The sequence below is a fragment of the Haemaphysalis longicornis genome, unplaced genomic scaffold (genome assembly GCF_048455015.1).
Source record: "Haemaphysalis longicornis isolate Haplotype H1 unplaced genomic scaffold, Haemaphysalis longicornis Haplotype H1 scaffold_333, whole genome shotgun sequence".
In the NCBI taxonomy this organism is placed as follows: Eukaryota; Metazoa; Arthropoda; class Arachnida; order Ixodida; family Ixodidae; genus Haemaphysalis; species Haemaphysalis longicornis.
The window spans coordinates 141,427-168,178 of NW_027526347.1; the positions used below are offsets into that span (position 1 = coordinate 141,427).

General features: G+C 48.6%; 1 protein-coding gene across 1 annotated transcript in view; it reads left to right on the top strand.

Moving 5' to 3' along the window:
• LOC144177900 (venom metalloproteinase antarease-like TtrivMP_A) overlaps nt 1–26,752 on the top strand; it is a 111,531-nt gene that overhangs the window by 42,233 nt on the left and 42,546 nt on the right. The window contains exon 4 of the mRNA XM_077705486.1: nt 1,125–1,223. Within this exon, the coding sequence (XP_077561612.1) occupies nt 1,125–1,223 (99 nt within the window). The remainder of the gene's footprint in view (nt 1–1,124; nt 1,224–26,752) is intronic.

The following is a 26,752-nucleotide window of genomic DNA, read 5'->3' on the forward strand; positions in this document are numbered from 1 at the left end:
GTTGGCTAATCGTACGGGGATTCTTGATACATTCGTGACTGCAGTTGCTGCTGATATGCGTTCCCTACCGTGTGCTCTCCGTGTGCTCTTCCTGGAGGCCTGATGTGCTTGCTCTACCGCATGCTTGTCCAAAACACATAACTCAAGACTACCTAGGCTACGGTAGTGTAAAGACAACTGTTGAGATAAAACATTGTCTTTTCTATGAAACGAGTAGTTCGCGTTTTGCTGGCTAGGAATGTTAAGCACAAAGTGTGGGTATGATACGGCAGCCAACGGTGCACCGCAAAGTTCCAAAATTTATAGTAAACCTTTCTCATGCCCTGACGAACGCTTTGTCGTATACGAATCGCCGCAACCGAAGTACTCTGAAAGGGCGCCACTGCCGGAGGTCGTGGCTCCATGCAAGCGCAAAAGGACGAAGCCCAGACACACTGCTTGGAACAAAATCGAGCACCTACTCGCGAGGAAGTTGCGGCACGTCACAAGATTGAAGTGGCACCGCACTGCACGAGAGTTCAAATAATTGGCCCGAGAATAGCCTGCGGCCGCAAAGCAGCCCGTGCAACCGCAAGGTTTCGATATCTCAAGATGCAGTTGAGGGAGACATCGTGCGGCAGTCGCACGAATGGCAAATCGAAAATCGTTTAGCGAAACCATTTGAAACCAACAGCGATGCGAAAGGCGCAAAAAGATAAAGTTGAAGCCTAATTCTAAAAGCAGGCTGAAGTAACGGAAACGACTGAACTTGGAAAAGGTCTTAGAATAAATGTTGTCCAATTGAACGCATCAAGTTAAAATGTTGTGGTTTGGTTGCACAATGTTGTACTTTTGGTAGGTTTAAATAAAGATACCGTAAAGACTAGCCGCAGAGAATAGTATAAGTATAGATACCTGGGTTTGTGGCACCTCGTACATTGACTCTTATCTAGTTTTTGGCTTGTGTGTGTTTTTACTTGGGCTATACGACTGGTGGTTCGTCTGTGCAGGGCATGGCTTTCAGAAATGTGCCAATTAACCTTATACAATGAATTAAAAATAAAAACTTTCCCTAAAAGTAACCCGTGCAAAAATCTTAGTAGTCAATTTTACTTTATACACAATGAAAAGTTCATATATTTCAGAAAACACCGGAGGACTCTTGTCGAGAGATTACATGGTCTACATGAACCCGGGAGGAATGTGTGCTGTTTTTTATATTTACACGCCCGGATACCCAAAAGGTAAGAAAAATGTAGAGGTGTTCGTATGGGAGGATTTTTAGCATCATGTTTCACACAAATATGTGTAGAAAAAGTAAATAAAGATTTGATTGATTTCATTATGAAATTTAACGCGCCCACGCTGCACAGGCGGTGATGCACGCCGTAGTGGATGGCTCCGAATTAATTTTGACCAGCTGGGGACCTCTAATGTGCGCCGACATCTCAAACACACGGGCGTTTTCGCTTTTCTCCTCCATCGAAAAAGCGGCCAACACGGCCGGGAATCCAACCCGCGTCCTTAAGCTCAGCAGTTAAGACTTCTCATCGCTGCCAGTACAATGAACTGAACTTCTGTACAGTAAATTCAAAAGGCGCAGAGCGATCCTGTTTTCTATGATTTGATAGGGGAATATGGCATACATGTTTACGCCGACTCGGTGGGATTTACCGAAACAAATAGGCCTCTAAAATCGGTGGAAAGTAGTTTTATGTATTGTGAGCGCATTTATCTGCGCACAATTGTAAGGCCCAATCCAAGGACGCATGAAAGTGCCGTGGTGAGATTGGGATTCTCTTATGTGCCACTGCATCTGTTCTCACACCCACAATCATCATCGTGTCGTACCTAATCTCGTTCTGCGGACCATGCACATCATAATTCCTGGTGCTGGAGAGCCAGGCTGCCGCTTAGAATAAACGCGTTGTGTCGAATGTCTCTCAGATGTCCTTCCAGTGTGACGGGTGTCCTTGACGCGTATCTCAGTATACCTAATTTTTCACACGGTAGCGGCACTAGTGTAGTACAATTTTTGCGTTTTATTTCTGGACGGACTTTTTTAGCAGTATTCTAGCGACACCCTTTAAATGAATCGAGAGAAATGCTTTCCTGGTTAGTTGTTCCCTAAAAAGTTGATCGCAATTTCTTGTCTTACCTTTATTCACAACGTATGTACCACATATTTATAGCGAAAATATCACACTTTCTTTTGGTCGGCGTATCCGTTTTTACTGCAATATCACCTAACAACCCGGCACATATCATTTCAAAATGCAGCTTTTAATTGATGGAAATAACAATAGAACACAATTAAGCCGCTTCCCCAAAAGTGCCGCCACAAATATGCAGCACTAACCCGCACCTGCAAGTCAATCCTATCACATCTATATTTGCAGGCAGTACCTGCATTCTAGACAAGAAAACCATCGGTCGCTAAATTGAGAGTTCTCCAGGCCACGTTAGAGCATGGGAAAATTAAGGCATAATTTACTCACGGAGATACAAATTTTACGATAATCAAGAAGCCTCAGAAAAGCCATAAATATATATTCGATCGCTAGGACAGGGAGTCTTCCCAGGTGTACGTCGTACGCTGCTTTGTGACGACATGTTTACCGGCATTATGATTGTCCCAGACAACTGTTTTGAAGCGTAGATTCCTAATCTTAACGTGACCGCGGTCCCACATATTTGGTGGGATAAGGCATGTTGAAAAGTTGATGGCCACAATTTTGTCCTATATTGGGGTATTGAATCTGGAGATACATTGTAAATCACGTTAGTGTCAACGACGCCTACTACGGCTGTTGCAGGCGCTTGGGACAGCTGTCACCGGTAATGATAACCAGACACTACTGCTTGTGTGAAAAAATGCAGAAACTGGCCGGCATCTTGAACTCTTCGAAAAGTAGTCCAGGTTGCCTATAAGTGAGCCTCACCCAAAGCATCGCAAATTACAAGGGTACGATGGCGTTACACAGGGCTTTTATATTTTTCGCTCATCAGAAATAGGCGCGTAGAAGAAACATTCTCCACCACAACATAAAACAACGACTTTGTTAAGTCACGGAGTACTGCCAGACAGCGACATCTTGGTAGTCGAGCCAGTAGAATGCCCGGGCAGCTACATTATTATCCGTCCTCAACTAACGCCCTTGGCGTCCTAAAAGCATGTTGAAACCCTGATATTTGTAACACGTGACTTTGATACTGAAAAAGTCTATGCACTCAGTCAATAAACCAGACATGCATCCACTTATTTGTATAGTACCAAGAGGTCGAACATTAAGGCCCAACATTCGCAATAAGTATGGTGAATTTTCCTTCCTCCCCCCTCCCCGATTTTTAAATTTTCCAAATCAAAATAATAACACCGCGCCACCTTTTCGTTGGCCACCAGATATTGGGGCCTATATTTGCAAAATGAATGATTGTCTGCGTCGAACGTGGGTTGTTCGGTTTGTACCATCGCAATGATTTTAAATATGCCCAGTTAGCATATTTTCTTTCCCCGGTTTAACACACAATCATCTCATTTTCGTTCTCTCCAGCATCTCTTCACCTATTCAAATATCCATACTAGCAGTGATCCCAGGCTTCTATACGTCAGCATTTAGTTCCAAATGTTTCACCGAACAGGCATCTATTATGCCAGTTTCTTTTCCGTCCACTTCAAGGACTGCGTTGGAGAACTTTAACTCACCAGAAAGATGTGACCAGCAACACCAGTTTTCTTCTTGATCGTTTTAAGCAGGTTGGAATGTTACAATCTAATTGCTTGCTTGAAAACTGGGCAGGCTTTTTTGTTATGTCTGGTAGTGGGTTCAGATCTATTTTACATACATTGAAGATCTCACTGGCATGCCACTCCTGAACGCTTAGTATTTAGTTGGCCTCCATTAGGAGTACATTTAAACAAATGTTCTTAGTCAAGATTACGCGTCATTATGATCGCGTACGAATCTAAATTTTTTGAGATGATCATGGTCTTGCAAACCAACATTTAACCACGCTACATCCACTCTTCTAGTTTCCTGATTTTTACATTTATGTGAAACGTTTAGGGTATGCTTTTATTAATATACTACGACATTTTTCGGGCATTATTCCAGGAGCGTGCGTCCTCAGAGTCAAGAATCAATACAGCAAAGGTGAAAAATGCTATAGGATGTACGAAAAGTGTAATGAAGTCCTGAAATGTCAGAGAAAATTCCCAGGCAGAGAAACTTCTGCCTGCACGTACAACTATTACGACTGCTCGAAACTTGTTTGATGTGCGGTGAATACACTTGGTTTACTCGCTGCACTTATTTAGGTAAGGTTGTGAAACCTTCTTTTTGGAAAATAAACCCTATACACTCTGACTTGTATGCCGTATTTATATTTCAAATATATATCAAATATATATCAATATGTAAATTGTCGCATACCGAGATGTTTAATACGTGATTAGGCAACCGCACCACTCCCAGCTCGTTTGTCGTCCATGTGGTCGTTGTATTCGTTTTATGAAGCGCGTGATGTTCTTACACCCTCTTCAATGTGCATCATAAAGTTGACCATGCCACTTTACCATTTCTTGAATGCGTTATATTGGTTTTTATTGTCAGGTTAACATATGGTATTACGTGCAAAAATATGAGCTACAGCAGGCAGCTCTCATATTCACAAAATTAGCTGCCCTTGGGGTACGTTTTCAGCAGCCGATATAACACCCGATAACAGCCGATATAAAATTTAATGGCCCCCGGAACGGCCACCTTGAGTAGTCTTGGTGACAGTATTGGCGACACCGCGGACCCCGAGCACCCATACTCAAGCTGTAATCTACCGTTGCTATGAGTTGTACGGTGAAGGGCAGAAACCACAAACGGTGGCCGTCGGAGCCCAGGTCAAGCTCCGCCGGATGGGGTCCCTGTCTGTTTACCAGGCAGGGAGCTCCGGGAAATCTCTCAGTATCAGGGTAACCCGAGCGAAGGAACTAACCCCGTCGCCTACTTTTATACTGCTTTTATACTATAGCATATGGCATTTTGAAGCCCCCCAAACGTGATCGGTCCCTAAAAAGGGGCCGCACCGAAGTTTCTTTTTCTGCTTTGCCTTCGATCTCTCTCCCAAAGCCATATAACTACCCTCGTTTTTTTATCCTTGAATCTGTGGACGAATCGGAGCTGGTTACCTCTCAATCCGTATTTCTTGTTTCGAAATTCCTTGAAGGTATCATAGGCAAAACATACGACGCCAAAAACTCATAACTGGTGAAGTGCTAGTTAAAGTAAAAACTCACGAGCAATCCACAATCCTCCTGAAACAAACCCTTATTGCAGATCTGGAGATCAAGGTTACACCCCACCGCAGCCTAAACAGCTCTAAGGGTGTGATCTCTGAGGCAGATCTCATTTCCGAAGCCGGTGCTGACCTTTTGGAAGGCTTAAGGGATCATGGCGTCACGGTAGTAAAGCGCATATCCATACGCCGCGATGACAAACAGATAGCAACTAAACACATTATCCTGACCTTCGATCGATCCAACCTTCCTGAATCCATAAATGCTGGTTATATGTATTGTTCTGTCCGCCCGTACATCCCGAACCCACGGCGCTGCTTCGTGCCAACGATTCGGGCATGGCACAAACTCTTGCCGTGGCCTACTTACCTGCGCTAAGTGCGGCCAGCGTGACCACCCTTCAGGAAACTGTGAATCCGAAATCTTCACCTCTGCCTACTGCCAGGGACCCCATGCAGCGTACTCGCGAAAATGTGAAAGGTTTAAGCAGGAGAAGCAGATAATCAATGTTAAGAACACCGAGAACATCACCTACCCAGAGGCGCGGAAGAGGTTCGCCTTTTTCCCCCTGGGGAGGTACGCCGACGCATCTCGCCGGGGGGCGGAGTGACGTCTGGTTTCGGTGGGGACCCAGTACCGAAAGTCGAACTTAGTCCAGCTCCCGCCCCCCCCCCCCCCCCGGGTTGGCTCAGGCAGCTTAACCCTCCTCCGCATAACTCGCTGAGCCAGCGGCAGTTATGGTGGCGACCACGTCGGTTGGGGAGGTGGGGAGGCCTCTGCATCCACTGCTTCCTCTCCACAAGCCCAAAGCACACGCGAGGGCACGGAGGAGATGGAGACGGAGGCACCCACAGCAGTTGCCAACCCCGCCGCACCTCCTCTGCCACCTGGGGCGCTCCTGACGCCCTCGGCGGTCGCGGCTCCAACGAAGGGCAGAGGGGTGCCAAGTCCAAGAGTTCCAGTCCGCCGGCTACTCCCCACAAATCTGATGACGAGAGGGATGTGGCACCTTTCCTGTCTGCTTTGCAGTGGAAGGAACGGGTCCCTTCATCTAAACCTCGAGAGAAGGTAAAAACCCCTTCCAAGAGTCCAAGCCCCGAAAGACCTTACATAAATAGCCACACTCCAGTAGCTCTGAACACTTAATAATGGGAAGAAAAAATGTTGTTCAGTGGAACTGGAGAAGCCTTCTGAATAATCTTGACGACGTGTTCGAGACTCTGCATGCTAATCAGCCAAGTGTAATGTGTGTCCAAGAAACACATTTAAATTCCAATCATACAAATTTCCTAAATAGCTATATGGTATTCAGGAGGGATAGGGCTGGCTGCACACTCTCCGGGCGGTGTGGCCATAATCGCCCAGAAATCTTTAGTATGCCACCCTATCACCTTGAACACTGTCCTTGAGGCTGTGGCAATTCGCACAATCATATTTAATAGGTTGATAACGGTATGCTCCATTCACACTCGTCCTGATTTTGCACTTTCGAGCTGACTTCGAGGTGCTGGTTGACCAGCTGCCCCAACCATATATCTTCACAGGAGACCTCGAACAACGTGATGGTGCAACCAAAACTGTCCCTGAACAAGCTCACCTTGATGCGGTTGATTCTCGTCTCCTCCACTTATGGGAAGCCGAGGAGGGCCTAGTACGTCGACTCTGGAGGCACAAGCACAACCGCCCTCTCCGTCACCGCCTGGCTAAGCTCAACCAGGACATTAGCAGGCATGCAACAATCTTGACCAACCAGCATTGGAATGCTCTTTGTGACCGCATGGATGGCAACATGAATGTTCCGCAGACCTGGAATATTCTCCGCGGCCTGCTAAATCCGGAGAAGAAAAGAGAGCACACCAAGCATGAGATGATCACCCTCCTTCACAAGTCGTCGGGTTCTGTGCAGGAGCTTCTTCGGCAGCTTCAGGAGCTCTATATTCCGTCCGCTGCCTCCGTTCTTCCCCAGATAACACCGGCGGCCCCAACGAGACCTTAGATCTCCCCATCACGGTTGCCGAAGTAAGGGCTGCCCTTACCCGTGTCAACGTTCGATCAGCCCCGGGTCCTGACGGCATCACCAGCAAGATTCTTCGGAACCTCAGTGGAGCCGCAGAACAGGCGCTCACTGACCACGTGAACACAGTGTGGACGTCGGGACTTCTTCCCACATCGTGGAAAATAGCGATCTCTCTTATACTCAAAACAGGCAAGGAATTGGCTATAACCAATCTCAGACTTATTTCCCTAACCTCTTGCCTGGTCAAGTTACTTGAACTCGTCATCCTGGCCCGTCTCCAAGCCTGTATGTATGATCAGGGTCTGTTCCCTCACACCATGCTGGTGTTTCATCCTAAACTTTCTGCCCAGGACGTTATGCTGCAGCTTCAGCATGAAATTTTGGATAACCCCCTTATCTCCCCACAAGACACTAAAGTCATCATGGGCATCAATTTGACCATGGCATTTGATAATGTCACTCATCAAAGCATACTGACCGCGCTTAACCAACTTCGTGTGGGACCCCGCACCTACCAGCACGTTGCCAACTTTCTTACTGGTCGCACAGCATCCCTCTCGATCCAAGACCTTAAATCTTATCCCATGCCCTTGGGCAGTAAAGGCACATCTCAGGGGTCAGTCATTTCCCCTTTTCTGTTCAACGTGGCTATGCTGCAGCTCCCTCCCCTCTTGGAACGCACCCCGGGCCTGCACCACAGCATCTACGCGGATGACATCACCGTTTGGACAACTGGGGGCAGCGATGGTGACATTCAAGACCGCCTGCAACAAGCTGCCAACATCATCGCCACTTACGCCCACGAACGGGGACTGAGCTGCTCACCAAAGAAGTCCGAGCTCTTCTTCTATCACTCGAAGCGTCGCCATTGTGATGCCTGTGCCCCTAATATTCAGGTCACGCTACAAGGCAAGCTCCTTCCTTCCGCACGTGCCCTCAATTCGCATTCTTGGACTCCGCATGCAAGAAAATGGGGCTAACACTGACTCCATCCGCACTTTTGAAAACACAGCTGACCAGGTTGGCTGAATTCTCGCCCGCATAGCCAACCGCAACCATGGCCTCAAAGAAGCTAATCTTCTTCGCTTGGTGCAAGCACTCATTACCAGTCACATCACATACGCCACCCCCTTTCTCACGTTTACCCAGACCGAAATTAGACGCCTCCAATGCATCATCCGCAAGGCGGTCAAGCTGGCCATGGGTCTCCTCCGTCACAGCTCTACTGACAAGCTTCTTCACACCGGGGCATACAATACCTTCGAGGAGATTGTTGAAGCCCAGCGTGCTGGCCAAGTCCACCGCCTGGCCTCTACATCGATGGGTCGCTCCATCTTAACAAAACTGGGCATCTCCTTTGCTACGCAGCACGGAGGTAAGGTCAGTTTGAGCGACTCTCTCCGATCCCGCTACAGTGTGGCCCCCATCCCGCGGAACATGAATCCTGCCTTCCATCAAGAACGCTGCCTCGCCCGGGTCAAGGTCTTACACAAGGCCCATGCTTCGCACCCCACTACCCTGTACCTCGACGCAGCGGAAAATCCCGAACGTGCAGCCTGCGTCGCCGTAGTCGTCAACTCCCGAGGAGAGACTGCTGCTTCGTGCTCTGTCTCCACGCCTCACCCTGAAGTTGGTGAAGAAGTCGCCATTGCCCTGGCCCTCACTGCTACCCCGGTCACTGCAATAATCTTCAACTCGCAGAGGGCTCCTGGGAACTTTGCGACGGGTCCTGTATCCCCCATCGCCGCACGCCTCCTGCAGACAGCACCGAATCCGCCTGCACATTGCCCAAGCCTGATATGGACACCGGCCCATTCGTCCCTTCCGGGTAACGAGCTGGCTAATGAGGTAGCCCGATATTTCTGCTGCCGGGATGCCTCGGATGCTGCCTCTCCACCTCGGTTGGGAGGGAGGGATCGCCTGGTTACGTATCGGGAAATCACGCAGCACTACCGCCTTATTCGAATGCACTTCCCCGTCCCCGCTCCTACCTTAAAGCGTAGGCAGTCTGTCCAGTTGCGTCGGCTGCAAATTAACACCTTCCTGCATCCCGCATTGTGCCACCTCCACTTCCCCATGTGATACTGCCACACGTGCGCATGGTGCGGCGCGCCTTTTGCTTGCCTCCACCACATAGTGGGCGCGTGCCCCTCCAAACGTCCTCTCCATGTTACTCTATCCCTGCCCCTTACCACACTAGAGCAATGGGAGGTTACGCTGCTCAGCTCCGATCCACAAGTGCAAGAGAGTGTAATCCAGCTGGCCGAACTCGCCACTAGGGCCCACTTACTCCTGACCGTCGACTAGGGGACTGTAGTGTGCCGGTGCTCCCAGCTGGCGCCTCTTTCTTAACAGCTTTGGCTGAATAAAGTTTTCACCACCACCACCACCACCACCTTAATGCGCACAATTCTCTTTGGGGCTCTTCCGCACAGATGCCCGAGGTCGCCTGATAGAGAAATTTTTTACATATTCAGGAGCATCTTTCTTCAACAAAAATAAGCCCACATACGTTAACATAGGACACAACACACACACACACATATCTTGACTTGGCTATTGGCTCCGCAGTTCTCTTTCTTCTTCTGGAGTGGGGTGTGGGCACTGACCCATATGGCAGTGACCACTTCCGCCTCACAAACATATATAGGTAAAAGCCCACGCAGTCCATCTTCCCAAAACAGGTTCAACGAAGGAAGAGCTAACTGGAACACCTTTAGAGGCATATAAACTACACGACACATCCTTTGGACACCTACACGTTGAAGAAGATACCCAACTCCTTACGGCGCACATCCTCGACGCCGCTGAAAAGTCAATTCCCCACGCCTCTGATGCCCTGCGCAACCAGATGAGGCCGTGGTGGAACGAGGACTGTACTCGGGCGCGAGAGGCCCAGAACAAGGCGTAGGTACCTCCTTCGTCGGTACCTCACGTCGGGAAACCTCCTTTTGTTCAAAATCGCAAAGGCGGTAGGCAAACGTGTGCGCCGTGAAGCAAAACGAGATAGTTGGCGCTCATTTATAACATCAATAAACTCCTACACGGACACACGAAAACTGTGGACACGAATACACAAGCTCAAGGGACAAGAAACACACAGCCTGCCTCTGGTAAGCACAACAGGGGACACACTCGAAGACCAGGACACTCGAAGACACTCGCACAACATTTCCAACACGCGTAAAGTTCAGCACACTACACAAACACTTTCATAAAACACAAACAATCGGCCGAAAAGAAGCCTATACTAGATAACAATAGGTCAACAACTTTTTATAACTCAGAGTTTTCCCTGAATGAGCTGAGGGCTGCTCTGAGCACGTGTAAACCCTCAGCTCCTGGCCCAGACATCATCACATATACAATGATACAACACCTACTCACACACACTTGAAACACTTCTGCGCCTATATAATAAAATATGGCTTTTGGGGCACATTCCACACTCTTGGAGGGAGGCCAAAGTAGTGGATTTCTTGAAGGAGGGAAAGGACCCGTCTTCTTCCTCAAGTCACCGTCCAATAGCCTTAACGAGTTGCCTGTGCAAACTTCTTGAGAAGATAATAAATTGCAGGCACGTGTACTTCCTTGAGTATAACGGTCTTCTCGATTGCTGCCAGGCAGGCTTCACGGTGGGGCGATCGAGGAATGATCAACTCGTCGCACTTGACTCGTACAGCAAAGGTGCCTTCGTGCATAAGCAGTATTGTTTACCGGTGTTTTTTTACTTCGAGAAGGCCTACGACACCGCTTGGCGATACGGCATCCTTAGTGACCTCAAGTCATTCGGCGTTTCGGGTAATATGTTAAACACCCTTGTTAGTTACTTGTCAAAGACAACGTATTGAGTGAAAGTTGGTTCTGCACTCTCAAAAGTTCACGTGCAAGAAAATGGCGTGCCGCTGGGTGGAGTGTTGATTTGCACGCTCCTCGTAATCAAGATGAGCTCTCTTGGGAAGGCATTGGCACCTACAATTTCTTATTCCACGTATGTAGACGACGTGCAGATATCTGTAAAATCATGTAAAATGTCAATCTCCGAATGTCAAGTCCAGCTCGGCGTCAAGAAACTTGCCGGCTGGGCAGACAAGAGTGGTTTTAAAAGTAACCTAGGAAAGAGCACTTCTGTTGTGTTCTCCAGGAAGCGTGGGGCCCACCCGGACCCAGACATCACTGTTAACAGCGTGTCGATTCCTGTGAACTAGGAGCATAAATTTTCAGTTATTTTATACCACGAAAAGCTTACATTCATTCATCATATCAAACAGCTTCAATGCTAATGCTTAAAAACAATGAACATTCTTAAGGTCCTATCACAGCGATCTTATGGGGCCGACAAACAACTCCTGCTTCGCCTTTACACAGCCTTGGTGAGATCTCAGCTCGACTGCGGCAGTGTCGTGCTTGGGTTGGCTACAAAAACAGATTGGAAAATGCTCAACCCAGTGCTGCATCTTGGCCTTCGCCTATCATGCGGCACTTTCCGCTCTAGTCCTGTCGAGAATCTATATGTCGAGTGTGACAAATGGTGCCTAGGGCATCAGCGGGAGTATGTTTACTTGCTGTATGCATCTAAGACAGTGTCTCTCACCAACAATCATTTTAATTCTATCATGAACGATACATCAAACTGGCAACTCTTTTTAAACAGGCCATCTATGCGCATACCTTTCTCTCTCAGAGTGAGAGAGGTGGCTTCTGCACTCAATGTCCCCCTTTCAGACGCGCACAAGATCCATAATTTAATTCCACCATGGCATCTTCGTCCTATATCATGCGACCTGTCATTCACGCATCTAGAAAAAATAGGGTGCCCAGGATTGCAATTCTGCAGCACTTCCTGTTCCTGCAGGACAAGTACAGGGGCGCAGAGTTTTTCAGCGACGTGTCGAAAACTGCTTCTAATGTCTCTTGTGCAGTGCACGGACCACATTTTAGTGTTACTAAAACAATGGATTTACATTGCAGTATTTAGACGGCAGAAGGCTATGGCATCTTACTCATTTTAACTCATTATCATCAAACATAATATTTCGAAGTCGATCGTGTACACAGATTTTCTAAGCGTTGTACAGGCACTGTCATCAGGAAGGTCGTCTAAAAACTGCGTGATCAATGTTATTTTTATTGTTATAATGACTCCATATGCTTCAAATTTAGAAACAACTATATGCTGGGTACCAGGTCACTGTGGGATCCCTGGCGATGAGACCCCTGATTACATGGCTGGTGCGGCTGTTCTCATGACCGCAGTTGACGTAACAACAGTACCTTACACCGACCTAAAGACACACATGAGACGACAGCTTCGTAACACATGGCAACTACACTGGAGTGAACAAACAGACAACAAAATACGCGTAATAAAGCCACAATTGGGACGCTACACAACTGACTCACACAACAGATACACTGAAGTCGCCCTAACTAGGCTGCGGATAGGCCACACACATGTAACGCACTCCCGCCTGCTCACTGGTTCTTCGCGACCCAGGTGTAGCAGGTGTGAAGGGACCTATCTATAGTCCACATACTAATCACATGCAAGGCACTTGACACAACGCGACACAAACATTTCCCTTATTATACAGAGGACACATTCCACTGCACACAAAAAGCCAACTAACCAATGTTTTCTATCGACAACAGGCGCGGAAAGACGTAGACTAAGAAAGAAATACACAGGACGACGCGCTTTTTCTTTCACTTTTTCACAGGACGACGTGCATTTCTTTCTTAGTCTACGTCTTTCCGCGCCTGTTGTCGATATGAATCAGCACCAACTCGCCCAACTTGCCAATGTTTTCTAGTCAACGTCTTCTTAAGTTTTTACCTGAGGTAACTTTTCTGCAGCTCTTGTCATATCACGTGTAATCATCCTGGCCCCATACACCAGCCATCTCCATTGTCTTTTGTATTGTGACCCGTTTACTTCTACTCACAGGTTTTAGTATTTACAGTCTCATCAACCATTACATAACTTCTTTTCTGGCGCTCTTTGCCCTTGTTGGCCTTGCGCCATTAAACACCATCATCATCATCATCATCAAAAATTGAATGGCAAGCCAAGGTTTTAAAAGAATAAAAAAATTTGCACCAACACACGCTGTGAAGGTGGTTGAAAAGCAAAGCTTTAAACGACGCCTAAAAAATTGCCCATGCGACGACACTTGAATTCACACACGTGGCTCTACAAACAGTAAAACCAGAGATTCTGTCAACCGTTTTGGAATTTGCGGAGGTGGTGTCCCGAACGCACTAACAGCGTCAGCCACGGCCGGGCTAGAGCGGTGGACGCTGCCTCTGTAGCCGGGCCGCGAGTCGGGAGAAAGAAAACGGAGAGGACCGTTTTTCGAAGGGTGAGACAGCGGAGCCTAGCCATTGTGATGTGCTAGCTTGGGCCTACACCACCGCGCAACACAAACGCAGACCCCGAAACGATTCGGCATGCAAGCTTAGTGATTCCCATTTATACCGATTTAAACTAGTTTAGTAAGTTTGGGTATTGCGAGAAATCTGAGGGAACTTTTATTATGGCTATTCATCAGAACCAGTTGCCACTTTCGCCTTTTGTAATACCTCTTAAAACACAACCAAATACGTCATCACCAAATTAGAAAGTGGTGTCCCGTTTCTCTAGCGTACAGATGTCTGTACAGGTAGCGTTTCTCTAGCGTACAGATGTCTGTATGCGGTTTGTACATTTTGTTTTCCTGCCCTCCAAACCAATCCTTAACGCATGTTTGCCGTACGACCACTTCATTCGGTCGGGTGCGGGTTACCCTGGAAGTGCTGTAGAACAAGTTAACCAAGCCATGCGAAGGCACCGCGCTATGGACGCGAAGCTGCACCAAGACAGGGACAAAACAAACATCGCTAAAGCAGACGACAAAGACGTACCGCCCACGCCGACGCCGGTGAGCAGGCACTTCCGCGTGGGGAACGCTGGGTAAATATTCGCCGCGCCTTCTCTAGTGTGCTCCGGGAGTGACTCTCCACCTCCCCCCTCCCCTCTACCGCCCCCCCGCGTTGGGAATTTGTAGTCCCCCCGCCACGAAAGAATCGTTGTCTGGTATAGCTAGAAAGCTTTGCTAAAAAAATCCCAAACATTTACTTAAAAATCACAAGATTATTCACTGCGCTCCCAAACAAATACAGATATTTAAGGTATTCCATATAGTTAGAGTACGCACGTATATATACAAAACAATTACACCCAGATCCACGCCATTCAAACGTTCTGAAACAGCGGAGCTGACTTCGGCATGCTGCCGGCCACATACAGCATAGGCTGGGTCACTCACGAGGCCACTCGCCACAGAAAGTGCATACTCGAAGCTGACCCACGGAGTTCTGGTATTATATGGGTGCATATATGTGTGCGATAGTGCCCTCCATGCCCCGGCGCGCGAGCCAACATCGCGCACAGAACGGCCGTCGCATCATCTCGGGAGCACTCTTGGGCCTGCGGTATGGGTCTGAAGGTGATGGGCCAGCGGTAGGCGCGTACGGGTCAAGAAGTATGGTCCCTCGACATTGCATACAGTAAGCTTCTCTTGGACCATAGAGTTTCATACAATAACAACTAGAGAGGAATCTGGCGCTGCGATCGCACGCCTCAATGGGCGTGATAGGTAGTTCTGGATTCGGATTGGCGCTCGATGGCCTGTGGAAGTTGCTATGGATTGCCGGCAGTTTCGTTTTCGTTTTGGATTTACATGAATGCATTTGCCTACGCAGGATGTTGGGAGAAGCGATCAAAAATACGTTTCTCCTTGAACTGAATGCCGCCCTGAGTAGAAATGTTTTATTACCCAGAGTTGCGAATTAGATGGGTTGCCAATTCATTGCCGCACAGCGACCACGGAAACAGAAATGACGGCGCTCTGTGCTGCGAAGTTGTCTACGAATTAGGAGTTGCGGCGCTGCTCATTCGGCAGAGCAATGTATTGTCGAAGCTTACGACGGTTGTGAATCGCTTGGAACAGGCACACCTTTCGTGCGAACGCCGGCTCCTACGGCGTAGAACAGCAGCACCGGCGCCTGATAGGAGCGCAGCCTGATGATTGTCACCAATTCAGGCAAGAATAACTTCTCCAAAGGTAATCGGTTTCTTTTTTTACCACAAAAAATGAGCACAAAACTTTTCTTAGTATTACAAACTACGAGCGCCGAAACTTTTACAAATAGTTTTTAAAAAAGTCCGAGTCGTGCTGCAGTTGGCGGCAAATGGCAAACCTGCTCACCAAACCCCCTCGACTTCGCGTGTGCTGTTTATTTAAACGCGCGGTTTTATTTCGTACAAAACCAGTTTTTGGTCAGTAACTTTTTTGTTCGTCATGTAATTTACAAACGGAGGACAGGGCAATAAGAGTTTTTTCTCAAAAAACACCATTTTCGCAGCCATAGGCCCGTTTCGATCCTACGCAATCCGGTTCCAGAACTACCCAAAATTTCTAATGGAAGCGTAAGCGCCGCTGCCATGTTCGCGTTGCCACTAGCGCCAGTTTCTCCTCTAGTTATTAGATGCGACGCTCAGAGCATCTCTTGTCGGCGGCCCTGTCCTTCCTGCGTGCGTCCGTTGTTGTCCGCGGCGTGCCTCCGTTGTCCGCAGCCACTCTCCCGCTCTCCTCTCCGATAGCGAACACTCTCTCGCGAAGGGCATTGGACTGGATTCGATTGGATTCGATTGGATTGGCTTGGCTTGGCTTGGCTTGGCTTGGATTGTGTTGGATTGTGTTGCGTCATAGCCACGGCAGACGCACTGGCGCCGGCGCGTGCCCAGGTGAGAGCGTGTGCGGCCCAGCGCGCCCTCACTCCACCGGTGGGCGGCGCTGCGCAGATATAGTGCCTAGAATATAACAGGTGTGCCGCTCTCCGGCGGCCTTTCGGTCGACGGTTGCTCTCCGCTTGCGCTTGAACCCCCTCAGCGTCGCATCACAGCAGGGATCCCGCGAGGGGAGGTGGGCGTAATTTTTGTATGAAACTCTATGCCTTAGACTACGGCAGTGGTATTTGGCGACCTAAACTCACTGTAGCCCGAATACCGCTTAAGTGGGGTCCCACACAACGCCCTTCGCCGCGGTATCTGCGTACGGCAAGCTCACCCACGGAGGTCTAGTAGTTTATCGATGCTTATGTAGGGAAGCGAACCTGCGCACGTGCCCCAGCACGCAAGCCGAGATCACGCATTAGACGACCATCGAGGCGGTGGCGCCACCATCCGGCACAGAGGAGTGCCTTAGCCTGGCGTAACAAGCATCAACGGACGATGCGAGCACCTATGCAGCTCGGCTGTGAAAAGCATAGTGTCGAACCGGAACAGAACCGAACGCTAAAACCGGAACAGAACCGGTATTTTTTGAGAACTGAACCCGATCCCGAACCGTTCTTATCTTGGCCCGCTGGACCCTAACGGGAACTGAACAGGAAAATAAATAACGGTTACCAGTTGACAACTAAAGGGTTCGACCAGTTCTGGAATGAAACTGTAGAGGATTTAAATACAAGGCTGAGACACTCCAGCAATGCCTATCAAATTCAAACGCATCAACAGACGTGCTCGTAATTCAAAAAACTAATGTCCCCGCTAAATTACAGGAATATGTATCGCATATAGATGGCACAGGCGAATCTACAGCAACTTTATTTCGTAAATCCATCGCGTCCACGCCAGGCGTTCTCCCTGAAAAAGAGTGTCACCCCACGCCTACCCAGCTCATCCCTCGTTCGTCTCAGAGCAAGGCGAGCCTGTTCAACCGAACATATACTTCCGGCCAACCAAAAAACAGTCGGGAATCGAAGACACCATCAAAGCCGCGCTTCAAATTGGTGATGGTTCCCCAATTCGTATACTGGGAGACTTTAACGCTGATCATCAGCTGCGGGTCTATTGCTAAAGTAATAAAAGAGGCATGAAGCTTGTAAGAACCATACAAGACCAAGAACTTACAATCATCAACGACCTAAATGCACCCCCAATGACTCGAAACAGTGTGGCAAGGGACACTTTCCTGACTTGTCAGTGACTCGGAACATCCAGGAAGCCACCTGATTAAACACAACAGCATCTTTAGGGTCAGATCATGATATTATCAAAATATGGGTTAATGGTGTGGACTAGAACGCCCATATTACTTTGGCGCATATCAATGACTAGGACAGATTCCCCAAAATCCGTAGTGAAGTCGAGATTCCATCGCTGAACCTCTCTTATGACCAGTGGGACAATGAACTTATTCAAGACAAGACCTCCACAAAGGCTATAATCCCTTATTGCCAAATCCCGTACATCAATTTGAAATTGTTAAATACTTTGGAAGCTGGCCAGAGCCTTCCGCAAAGGTGGAAAAAGCAGGGACATAAAATAAAACTCAAGCTGCGTATAGCACAACTCAACAAGGAAGCGGCGAAATACAAAAAGTCGATATGGAAAGAAAACTGATTGACAATGTGTGACGGTCTTCGGAGAACACTATCTACCCGGAAGACATGGCAGTTTCTTTGACACCTAATTTACCAGCTCAAGAGCAAGGGTGAAAGCAGCAGCACCTTACCTAAAAAGCTCCATTCCTACCAAGGCACGACGGAAGACCTCACACGAGATCTTACAAATACCTAAAGGCCGCGAAAGCAGCTCTATCTTTACCACACACAGGGACCCCCAATCCCTTGCTCGACCGGGACATCCAGCTACACGAGGTTCGCGCAGCCATTGCCAAAAGCAAGCGAACCAGCATTCCTGGGCAAGCTAAAATAACCTACAAACTCCTGGCAAGCCTCGAGGACAGCGGCGTGCAAAGCCTCATAGACCATTTAACTCCTGCTACCGCTCTGGCAAACTCCTTATCACTTGGAAGAAAGCGGAAGTCTGGATGATCCCCAAACCTGGAAAATCTCCCCACATCGACAACCCGAGGCCTATATCACTACCTTTGTGTGTGGGCAAAATTTTCGAACGCATCATACTCGTGAGGCTTCACAAAGACCTGGACCACAGTGGCCAGGTGCCAAACACAATGTACGGATTCCGCAAGCACCTTAGAACACAAGACGTGCTCACCCAGCTAAAAGGAAGACATGCTAGTTTCAGCCTCCCGCCACTCCCAATAGCCATCCTCGCCTGGACCTCATGGGGGAATTTGACAACGTGGCACATAGTGCAGTCCTACAGCACCTGGCCGAAGCAGGATGCAAACAACGAACGTACAACTACATCGCGGACTTCCTCTTGAACCACGTGGCAGTGCTCAGAGCTGAAGACATCTCCTCCGATCTTATCCACCTCGAGGATATAGGCACCCCTGGGGGGTCAGTGTTATCCCCCCCTCCTTTTCAACCTATCACTACTCGATCTTCCAAGGCCACTACACTAGGTTCCCAATATAAAACAACTACATCATCACAGACAACATCACAACTTCACAATTTGAACTGGCTCTGATTCGCTGCGTTTCCTTCAGCACAACCTTCAACAAGCAGCCGATATAGTTAATATGCCCAGGAATGCGGCCTTTGCTGGGCCCCGCAACAATCAGCGCTGCTACTAGTCAGAAAAAAAGCGCCGCCAAGTACTTCAGTGACACTCAGATTAAATTGGGTGGCCACACTATACACCCTTGCAAACACCTCAGTATTCACTGGCTGGTAATCCAAGCCGATACCAAGAACACTACCCTGGTGAACCTCCGGAAGCACTGAGCCAAACAAGTGACGCACATAATTCTCAGAATCTCCAACAGATAGCGCGGCATGAAAGAGCAGGACACAATACGACTTGTGCAATCATTTGTCATCTCCTGGATAACGTACGCAACCCCTGAAACTGTCCTCTCCAAGACAGAACTTGAAAAAGTAAACGTAATCATCCGAAAAGCCTACAACCGGTCCTTGGGATTACCCATGAGCACCTCCACAGCCACCTGCGCAATCTCGGCCTTCACAACCCGGTCGAAGAACTTATTGAGGCCCACCTCGCAAGCCACAAACTGCGATTAGGCTTGTCCCCTGCAGGACGCCTTGTGTTGGCAACGTGTAATTGTCAGGCTCAGGCGCGACAGCGACCCCAGGCGTTTCCACCAGAAATTATAAATAACATCTATGTCCCAACCTCCCGAAAAATCTGCACCCAGACCATCATGAGGGCAGGAGAAAAGCCAGAGCCACAGCAATCGACAAACGGTAGTGCAAACACTCCACAGCAGTGTACACTGATGCCGCCCCATATCAGCGACACCGAGGAGCAGCGGTTGCAGTGGTCACCTCAAGGGATCAAACACTCACCGGTCTCACAATCAAGACCAGCTCCATCCAAAAAGTTGAAGAAGTGGCGATCGCCTTGGCTATAACCCAAACCACTGCGATTGCGGTAATCACCGATTGTGAAGCGGCATACGGAAGCTACGTGGCTGACGCAGTGTCTCCAACATCCCTGCGCCTCCTGATCAAAACGCCTCCCTCTCGTGCGGCCAGAATCGTGTAGACCCCTGCCCACTCCGATTTCCACGCGCCGACACAGCCCATGCATTGATCCGCGCTCTCACCAACCGGGCTTCAGAGGAGCACTGTCCAACGCCGATTGAAACTTACCAGAAAATAACAGTATTTTAGACCCGGTAGGAGGACCGTTTCCCCGCTCCGCACAGTTCGTCTAAAACGCAGAAAAACACATTACGACGAATTCAAACGAACACGTTCTCAAACCATGTACGACTAAATCATCAAAGTTCCTTACACAATACTCTCGGGAGTGTGCGTTTTGCGGTAATTCAGGCACACTCTATCACGTCGTCCGGGAGTGCGACCGAAACCCCAACCTTTACTTCATTCCCAACCCTTCCCACTTCCCAATTTATCCATTTTATCCCACTCGAGCCTCGACGACCTGATTATCTTGGTTGACCGAGAGGAGAGCGCCAGGATTGCCCATGGTCTTCTGGACTAGAAAGCCACTCCAGAATTTATTTTTGGGCGTTAAAGTTTCTTTTTGTTCTTCAATGTGGCTACGCTTATGAAGCTTGCCGCGGCTTCCCTTACAGTGAAATCTACCTTCGCGTATTCCACTCGACTTCCCTATGTCCATGTCGTGGTTTACGGCCACAGAAAATCGAGGAGTACCTCAAACGTCCACACCTTTTCGCACAAGTGGCCACCCGCGGTTTCCGCTTGCCATCACCACCTTATCGACCTTCTTTCGCCCGCCTTGTCGAAAGAGCAAGTCACTTCTGCATTGCCCGTAAAACTAAACGCGTCCACTTCTGGAAGGGATTTTGGGGACGACGAATCTCATGAACGACACCCACCCACATTGAGACGCCATGGTGATATACCGCCGAGTTCCCTGATCATTTTTTTGAAGCAATATCCAATAAGATTTGCGTCGGAATGAAATGCCACGAGGTGACTTTGATGACAGATACCGGAGCTGATTATTATCTTATATGGCCTCCTCGATTATCAGTTCCGGGAACCTATGTTCTCTTATACGGCCTCCTTGAATATCCTTTCCTGTGGAACTTTTTGTCTGACGGCAGTCCTCGCACTATTCGCAGACAGTCCGAGGACTGGCACATTGAGGATGCCCATGGGCGCAAAGTTTTCGCCGTCTCCCAAAAGGAAGACAGAGTGCGGTGGCCCCTACATAACTATAGCGAGGGATCCTGTGTGATACCGATCGAAAGGATCATGGGTCGCTTTGAAATTTGCTGCGAGATACGTCTACTATATTTGTTGTTAATCGACCAGATTTAGGGGAAATCCCCAAGGTGGAGGAGGTTTCCAAATCAGGCTGCCGGCGTATTCCAAATCAGGCTGCCGGTGAGATTCGAGCTATTCACTCGCATCAAAGTACCAATAATCCCAGGCACCACGGTTTGTCGTCACTATAGGAGTCCTCACTTTGAGATGCTTGCAATCTGAACCACCGTTCTTGCTTTTGCCACAGCTTCCGTAGTTTTAAATGTTGCTGCTGACACTTCCCAGAGACATAAGACGCACGTTTTTGCAAAAAAGTTACGCGCAACTTCAACTAGACACGGCGCAGATGTGAAATGTGGACGAGCCACTCAGTATCGCGGCCACCACCAAATTTTGACCGAAAGAGGAAAAGCAAGAGGGAACAAAGTGTTTCCCGGCCGATCACGACAACTTGTTCCGCGACCCCTCCTTACCTTTCTCATTTATTCGTATTGTGGGCTCCCCCGCACCACGAGTGCTGTCGCGCGACAGGCCTTCGGAAGGGACGATGCATCCCCAGACTTTCTTCAAAACGGCAGGGCTAGAGTGAAGGCGCCCGATTTCTTTATTTCTACGTTTATTCTTTTTTGAACGTCGTGGTAATGCAATGGGTTCAATGGCGCCATTTTTTTTGTGTTTACAACGGTAGCGGCAACTGGTTAGCTGGTTTTAGAGACTTATTTTCCTTAATCAGGCTTGATTGGACACATTTTTCGCGTTAAAAAAATAAAGACAGGTTGCTCTCCAGAAAAAGAAAATAAAGCAGCACGCAGACTGAGACAATGGGACTCTCAAATATACATAAAAATACTTGTCAAAATATTAACTACAATAATTACACCCTGTCTTTAAAAAGAACGTCTTGCTTGCCCTTTATGCGTCCATATTGCCGACGGGCTACCTTTATTGCCTGTTCTTTCATCAAAAAGTGCCCACAGTACAACATATGCAATTGCAGTTCCCTCAAACAACCCCACAAATTTTTGAAGTTCTTTATTTATCCACTTGCTTGGTCAGTGGGCTACGCCTAGATATTCCAACATTACTGTGATTTGTGCTAGGTTGCGTTGTTAATTGCAACGTTGTAGAAAAGGCTTTCTCAAACGCGGCCGGATTGCTAATAGAAGCAATACAACAAACTTTCATTACGACAGACGCTAGCAATGCAATTGAACGAGATGACCGCCCCTCGTACACAGCATTCTTTCCGTGCAGCCCACACTAAAAAAGTGGGATTTGGCAGCCCCACACGGACCGCTAACACTAAGTTTCCGAGCATCTACGTCGATCGCGGCGCTGGAATACAACCAGTCGACCACGTAACCGGCGCGCGGCATTCTCGTGTCCAGCCCAGATGCGCATAAGACCGTACTATCCCGTTCGTGCTATCCCTTTCGCCCGTGCTGAACCCCAGTCCCCTAGGGCAACTTACCCATGTTATTCGGTGCTTTCCAGCAACCTCCCCGCGTTGCTGTCGTTCAGCTCGGCATTTTCCAGTGTTTTCCGTTCTCTCCAGCATATACCATCGCTCTCCGAATGCTGCAAAATGCGGTCCCCGCGTTGCTGTCGTCCAGCTCGGCGTTTTCGAGTGTTTTCCGCTCTCTCCAACATATTCCATCGCTCTCCGAATGCTAGAAAATGCGGTCCCCCCGTTGCTGTCATCCAGCTCGGCGTTTTTCAGTGTTTTCCGTTCTCCCCAGCATATGCGATCGCTCTCCGAATGCTGGAAAATGCGGTACCCGCGTTGCTGTTGTCCAGCTCGGCGTTTCCCAGTGTTTTCCGTTCTTTCCAGCATATTCCATCGCTATCTTTATGCTGGAAAATGCGGTCCCCGCGTTGGTGTCGTCCAGCTCGGCGTTTTTCAGTGTTTTCCGTTCTCTGCAGATATTCCACCGCTCTCCGAATGCTGGAAAATGAGGTCCCCACGTTCCTGTCATCGAGCTCGGCGTTTTCAAGAGTTTTCCGATCTCTCCAGCATATTCCATCGCTCACCGAATGCTGCAAAACGCGTTCCCGAGTTGCTGTCGTCCAGCTCGGCGCTTTCTAGTGTTTTCCATTTTCTCCAGCATATTCCATCGCTCTCCAAATGCTCGAAAATGCGGTCCCCGCGTTGATATCGTCCAGCTCGGCGTTTTCCAGTGTTTTTCAGTCTCTCCAGCATATTCCATCGCTCTCCAAATGCTGGAAAATACGGTCACCGTTGCTATCGTACAGCTCGGCGTTTTCCAGTGTATTCCGGCCTCTCCAGCATAATCCATTGCTCTCCGATTGCTGGAAACTGCGGTAACCGCGTTGCTGTCGTCCAGCTCGGCGTTTTATAGTGTTTTCTGTTTTCCCCAGCATATTCCATCGCTCTCCGAATGCTGGAAAATGCGTCCCCGAGTTGCTGTCGTCCAGCTCGGCGTTTTCCAGTGTTTTCCATTTTCTCCAGCATATTCCATCGCTCTCCGAATGCTGGAAAATGCGGTGACCATTTTTTTCGTCCATCTCGGCGTTTTCCAGTGTGTTCCGGTCTCTCCAGCATATTCCATTGCTCTCCAAATGCTGGAAAATCCAGTCCCCGCGTTGCTGTCGTCCAGCTCGGTTTTCTCCAGTGTTTTCTGTTCTCTCCAGCCTATTCCATCACTCTCCCACTGCTGGAGAATGCGGTCCCCGCGTTGCTGCTGACCAGCTCGGCGTTTTTCAGTGTTTTCCGTTCTCTCCAACATATTCCATCGCTCTCCGAATGCTGGGAAATGGGGTCCCCGCGTTGGTGCCGTCCAGCTCGGCGTTGTTCAGTGTTTTTCGTTCTCCCCAGCATATTCCATCGCTCTCCGAATGCTGGAAAATGCGGTCCCCGCGTTTCTGTCGTCAAGATCGGCATTTTCCAGTGTTTTCCGTTCTCGCCAGCATATTCCATTGCTCTCCGAATGCTGGAAAATGCGGTCATCGCGTTGATGTCGTCCAGCTCGGCGTTGTTCAGTGTTTTCCGTTCTCTCCAGCATATTCTATCGCTCTCCGAATGCTGGAAAATGAGGTCATCGCGTTGATGCCGTCCAGCTCGGCGTTTTTTAGTGTTTTCCGTTCTCTCCAGCATATTCCATCGCTTTCCGAATGCTGGGAAATGCGGTACTCGCGTTGCTCTCGTCCAGCTCGGCGTTTTCCAGTGTTTGCCGTTCTCTTCAGCATATTCCATCGCTCTCCGAATGCTGAAAAATGCGGTCCCCGCGTTGCTGTTGTCCAGCTCGGCGTTTTTCAGTGTGTTCCGTTCTCTTCAGCATATTACATCGCTCTCCGAATGCTGAAAAATGCAGTCCCGGCGTTGATGTCGTCCAGCTCGGCGTTTTGCAGTGTTTTCCATTCTCTCCAGCGTATTCCATCGCTCTCCGAATGCTGGAAAATGCGTTCCCCGCATTGCTGTTGTCCAGCTCGGCGTTTTTCAGTGTTTTCCGTTCTCCCAAGCATATACCATCGCTCTCTGAATGCTGGAAAATGCGGTCCCCGCGTTGCTGTCCTCCAGCTTGGCGTTTTTCTGTGTTTTCCATTCTCTCCAGCCTATTACATCGCTCTCCGAACGCTGGAAAATGCTGTCCTCGCGTTGCTGTCGTCGAGCTCGGCGTTTTTCAGTGTTTTCCGTTCTCTCCGGCATTTTCCATCCCTCTCCGAATGCTGTAAAATGCGGTCCCCGCGTTGGTGTCGTCCAGCTCGGCGTTTTCCAGTGTTTTCCGTTGTCTCCAGCGCATTCCAATCCGGGTTTTCCGACAGGGCTGTGTGGAGGTACTCATTCAAGCGAGGGATGGCGTCCAACGGTAAAATTTAAGTCGTTATGAGTACTAGTCGTACGGAACAATTTTCACTCATGTGTGACCAGTGAACTAAAAAAGTGGTCCTAATAGCCCGTCGTGTGTTTGGGTGGGTTCGTTACAGAAATTAGGTTACATATCTGTCGCATAGGAAAGACGCGTCTATGCACTCAGATGATATTCTGTTAAGGGTCCCCTTCTTCAGCCCGCCTTGGGTCACTACCGTCCATCGTCATCCTTTCATTCGAATCCACCGCCACAAAAGCAGCTCCTGCATCAAATAGTAAACATAGTTACGAGGACGCGTGTGAATTACTTTCGCATGGCTGTATTATGCCGCTGCCCTACGCCACGAGATGTGCCGTCACTCCATCTCGCCTTCCTCGATATACATTGGTCCTGCCAGTCATAATCATTCCTGGACGAACTCAACAGCTCTCACGTTCTTTGAAAGCGGAATACTTCTACACTGCTACATGGTAATCATATCCCATTCTTTGCATTTGTTTTTTTCCTCTTAAAACGCGAGACACGCTGTATTCTACCATGATAATGCATTCAAGCGCATAATATTTGGATAAAGCACGTAAAGGAGACCGACTTGCGGGTATTATCGCACGTATATGTCCTTTACGTCCTTTCGCTAAGCATATGACGCTTGAATGTCTTGTAAATAAATACCTACTAGCCCGAATAAAGACGTAAAACAATGCTGCAAATTTGTGTTTTGAAATAAGATTTTAGTGCATTCTGGAAAGCTGCATGACTACCCAGTCAACGCTCCCCATTCCTGTTAAATACCCTCAAACAGAATGTGCCACAAAGAAAGGAAATACAATTACTCCTTTGTTTCACGCTGGCAATCAGTCTTACTGATTTACCGCTACATAATTGAAATGGTTCCGGAATCCTTCCATTTTTTCGAGGTCCTGGGAAGGAATGGCAGTCGAATGGGGGCAACGCTATGAGGATTGGGAAGGGAATGCAATTAGGCGCAGTTTGCCCGGAATGGAATGGGAATGGAAATGGTCTTGACTTTTATAAGAACTGCATCGGTCTTCAGCTGCGACCGAGAGCTATGCTGACTGCAATCAAAGCAGTCAATCGCCACATTTAGTTTGTTAGCGGGTAACGTGTGGTGAGTGACCTCAAGCGGATCCTCCAAAAGACAAGCTTTAGACGAGTAAGCTTTTCCGCGCACGTATGATGCGCCAAAGCGGTTGTTGCACACGGCTACCGTGCACCTATCGGCGGCCCATTCGCCTTAATCCACACCAGCATGCGCGACGATTGTTCTCCGCCGCGAAGATCCCCCCTCTGCTGCCGTGGATATGATTTAGTGGGTGGAGTAGATGAGCAATTTTCTTTAAATGCCAGCGGTTTGCCTCAAATAATGCACTCAAATAAAATACAATATTTAGAGGTGGTTCCACATATTCAGCAACTCAAAATGAAGTGCATGCAATTCTTAAACACACCTATCGTTTTAGCACACCAGTCCTGGCACTGACAAGACATGCTTACTGAGGATATTCCGTAGCCTAATTATCTCCAACATTGACTATGGAAGCATTGTGCATCAGTCGGCATCAAAAACAGCCTTCAAGATGCTCAATGCTGTTCACCACCTAGGACTCCGGCTAGCTACACGTGCTTTCCGTACGAGTTCCGTTTTAGGTGTTTATGTGGAGTCTGACACGTGGTCCCTAGAACACCAGCGTAAATTCAGTGCACTCTTGTATGCTGCTAAATTGGCCTCGATACCTCAGCATCCCTGTAACACCATACTAAGCGATCATACTAGCGCAAACTTGTTTTTAAAACGCCCCTCACTGCCCCAACCTTTTTCTTTTACAGTCAGATCTGAGGCCTCTGAGTTGGGAATATTTTTCACGCACAGTCAGAAAACTGTTCTTACGGGTTTTATTGCATCTTGGAAACTTCTAC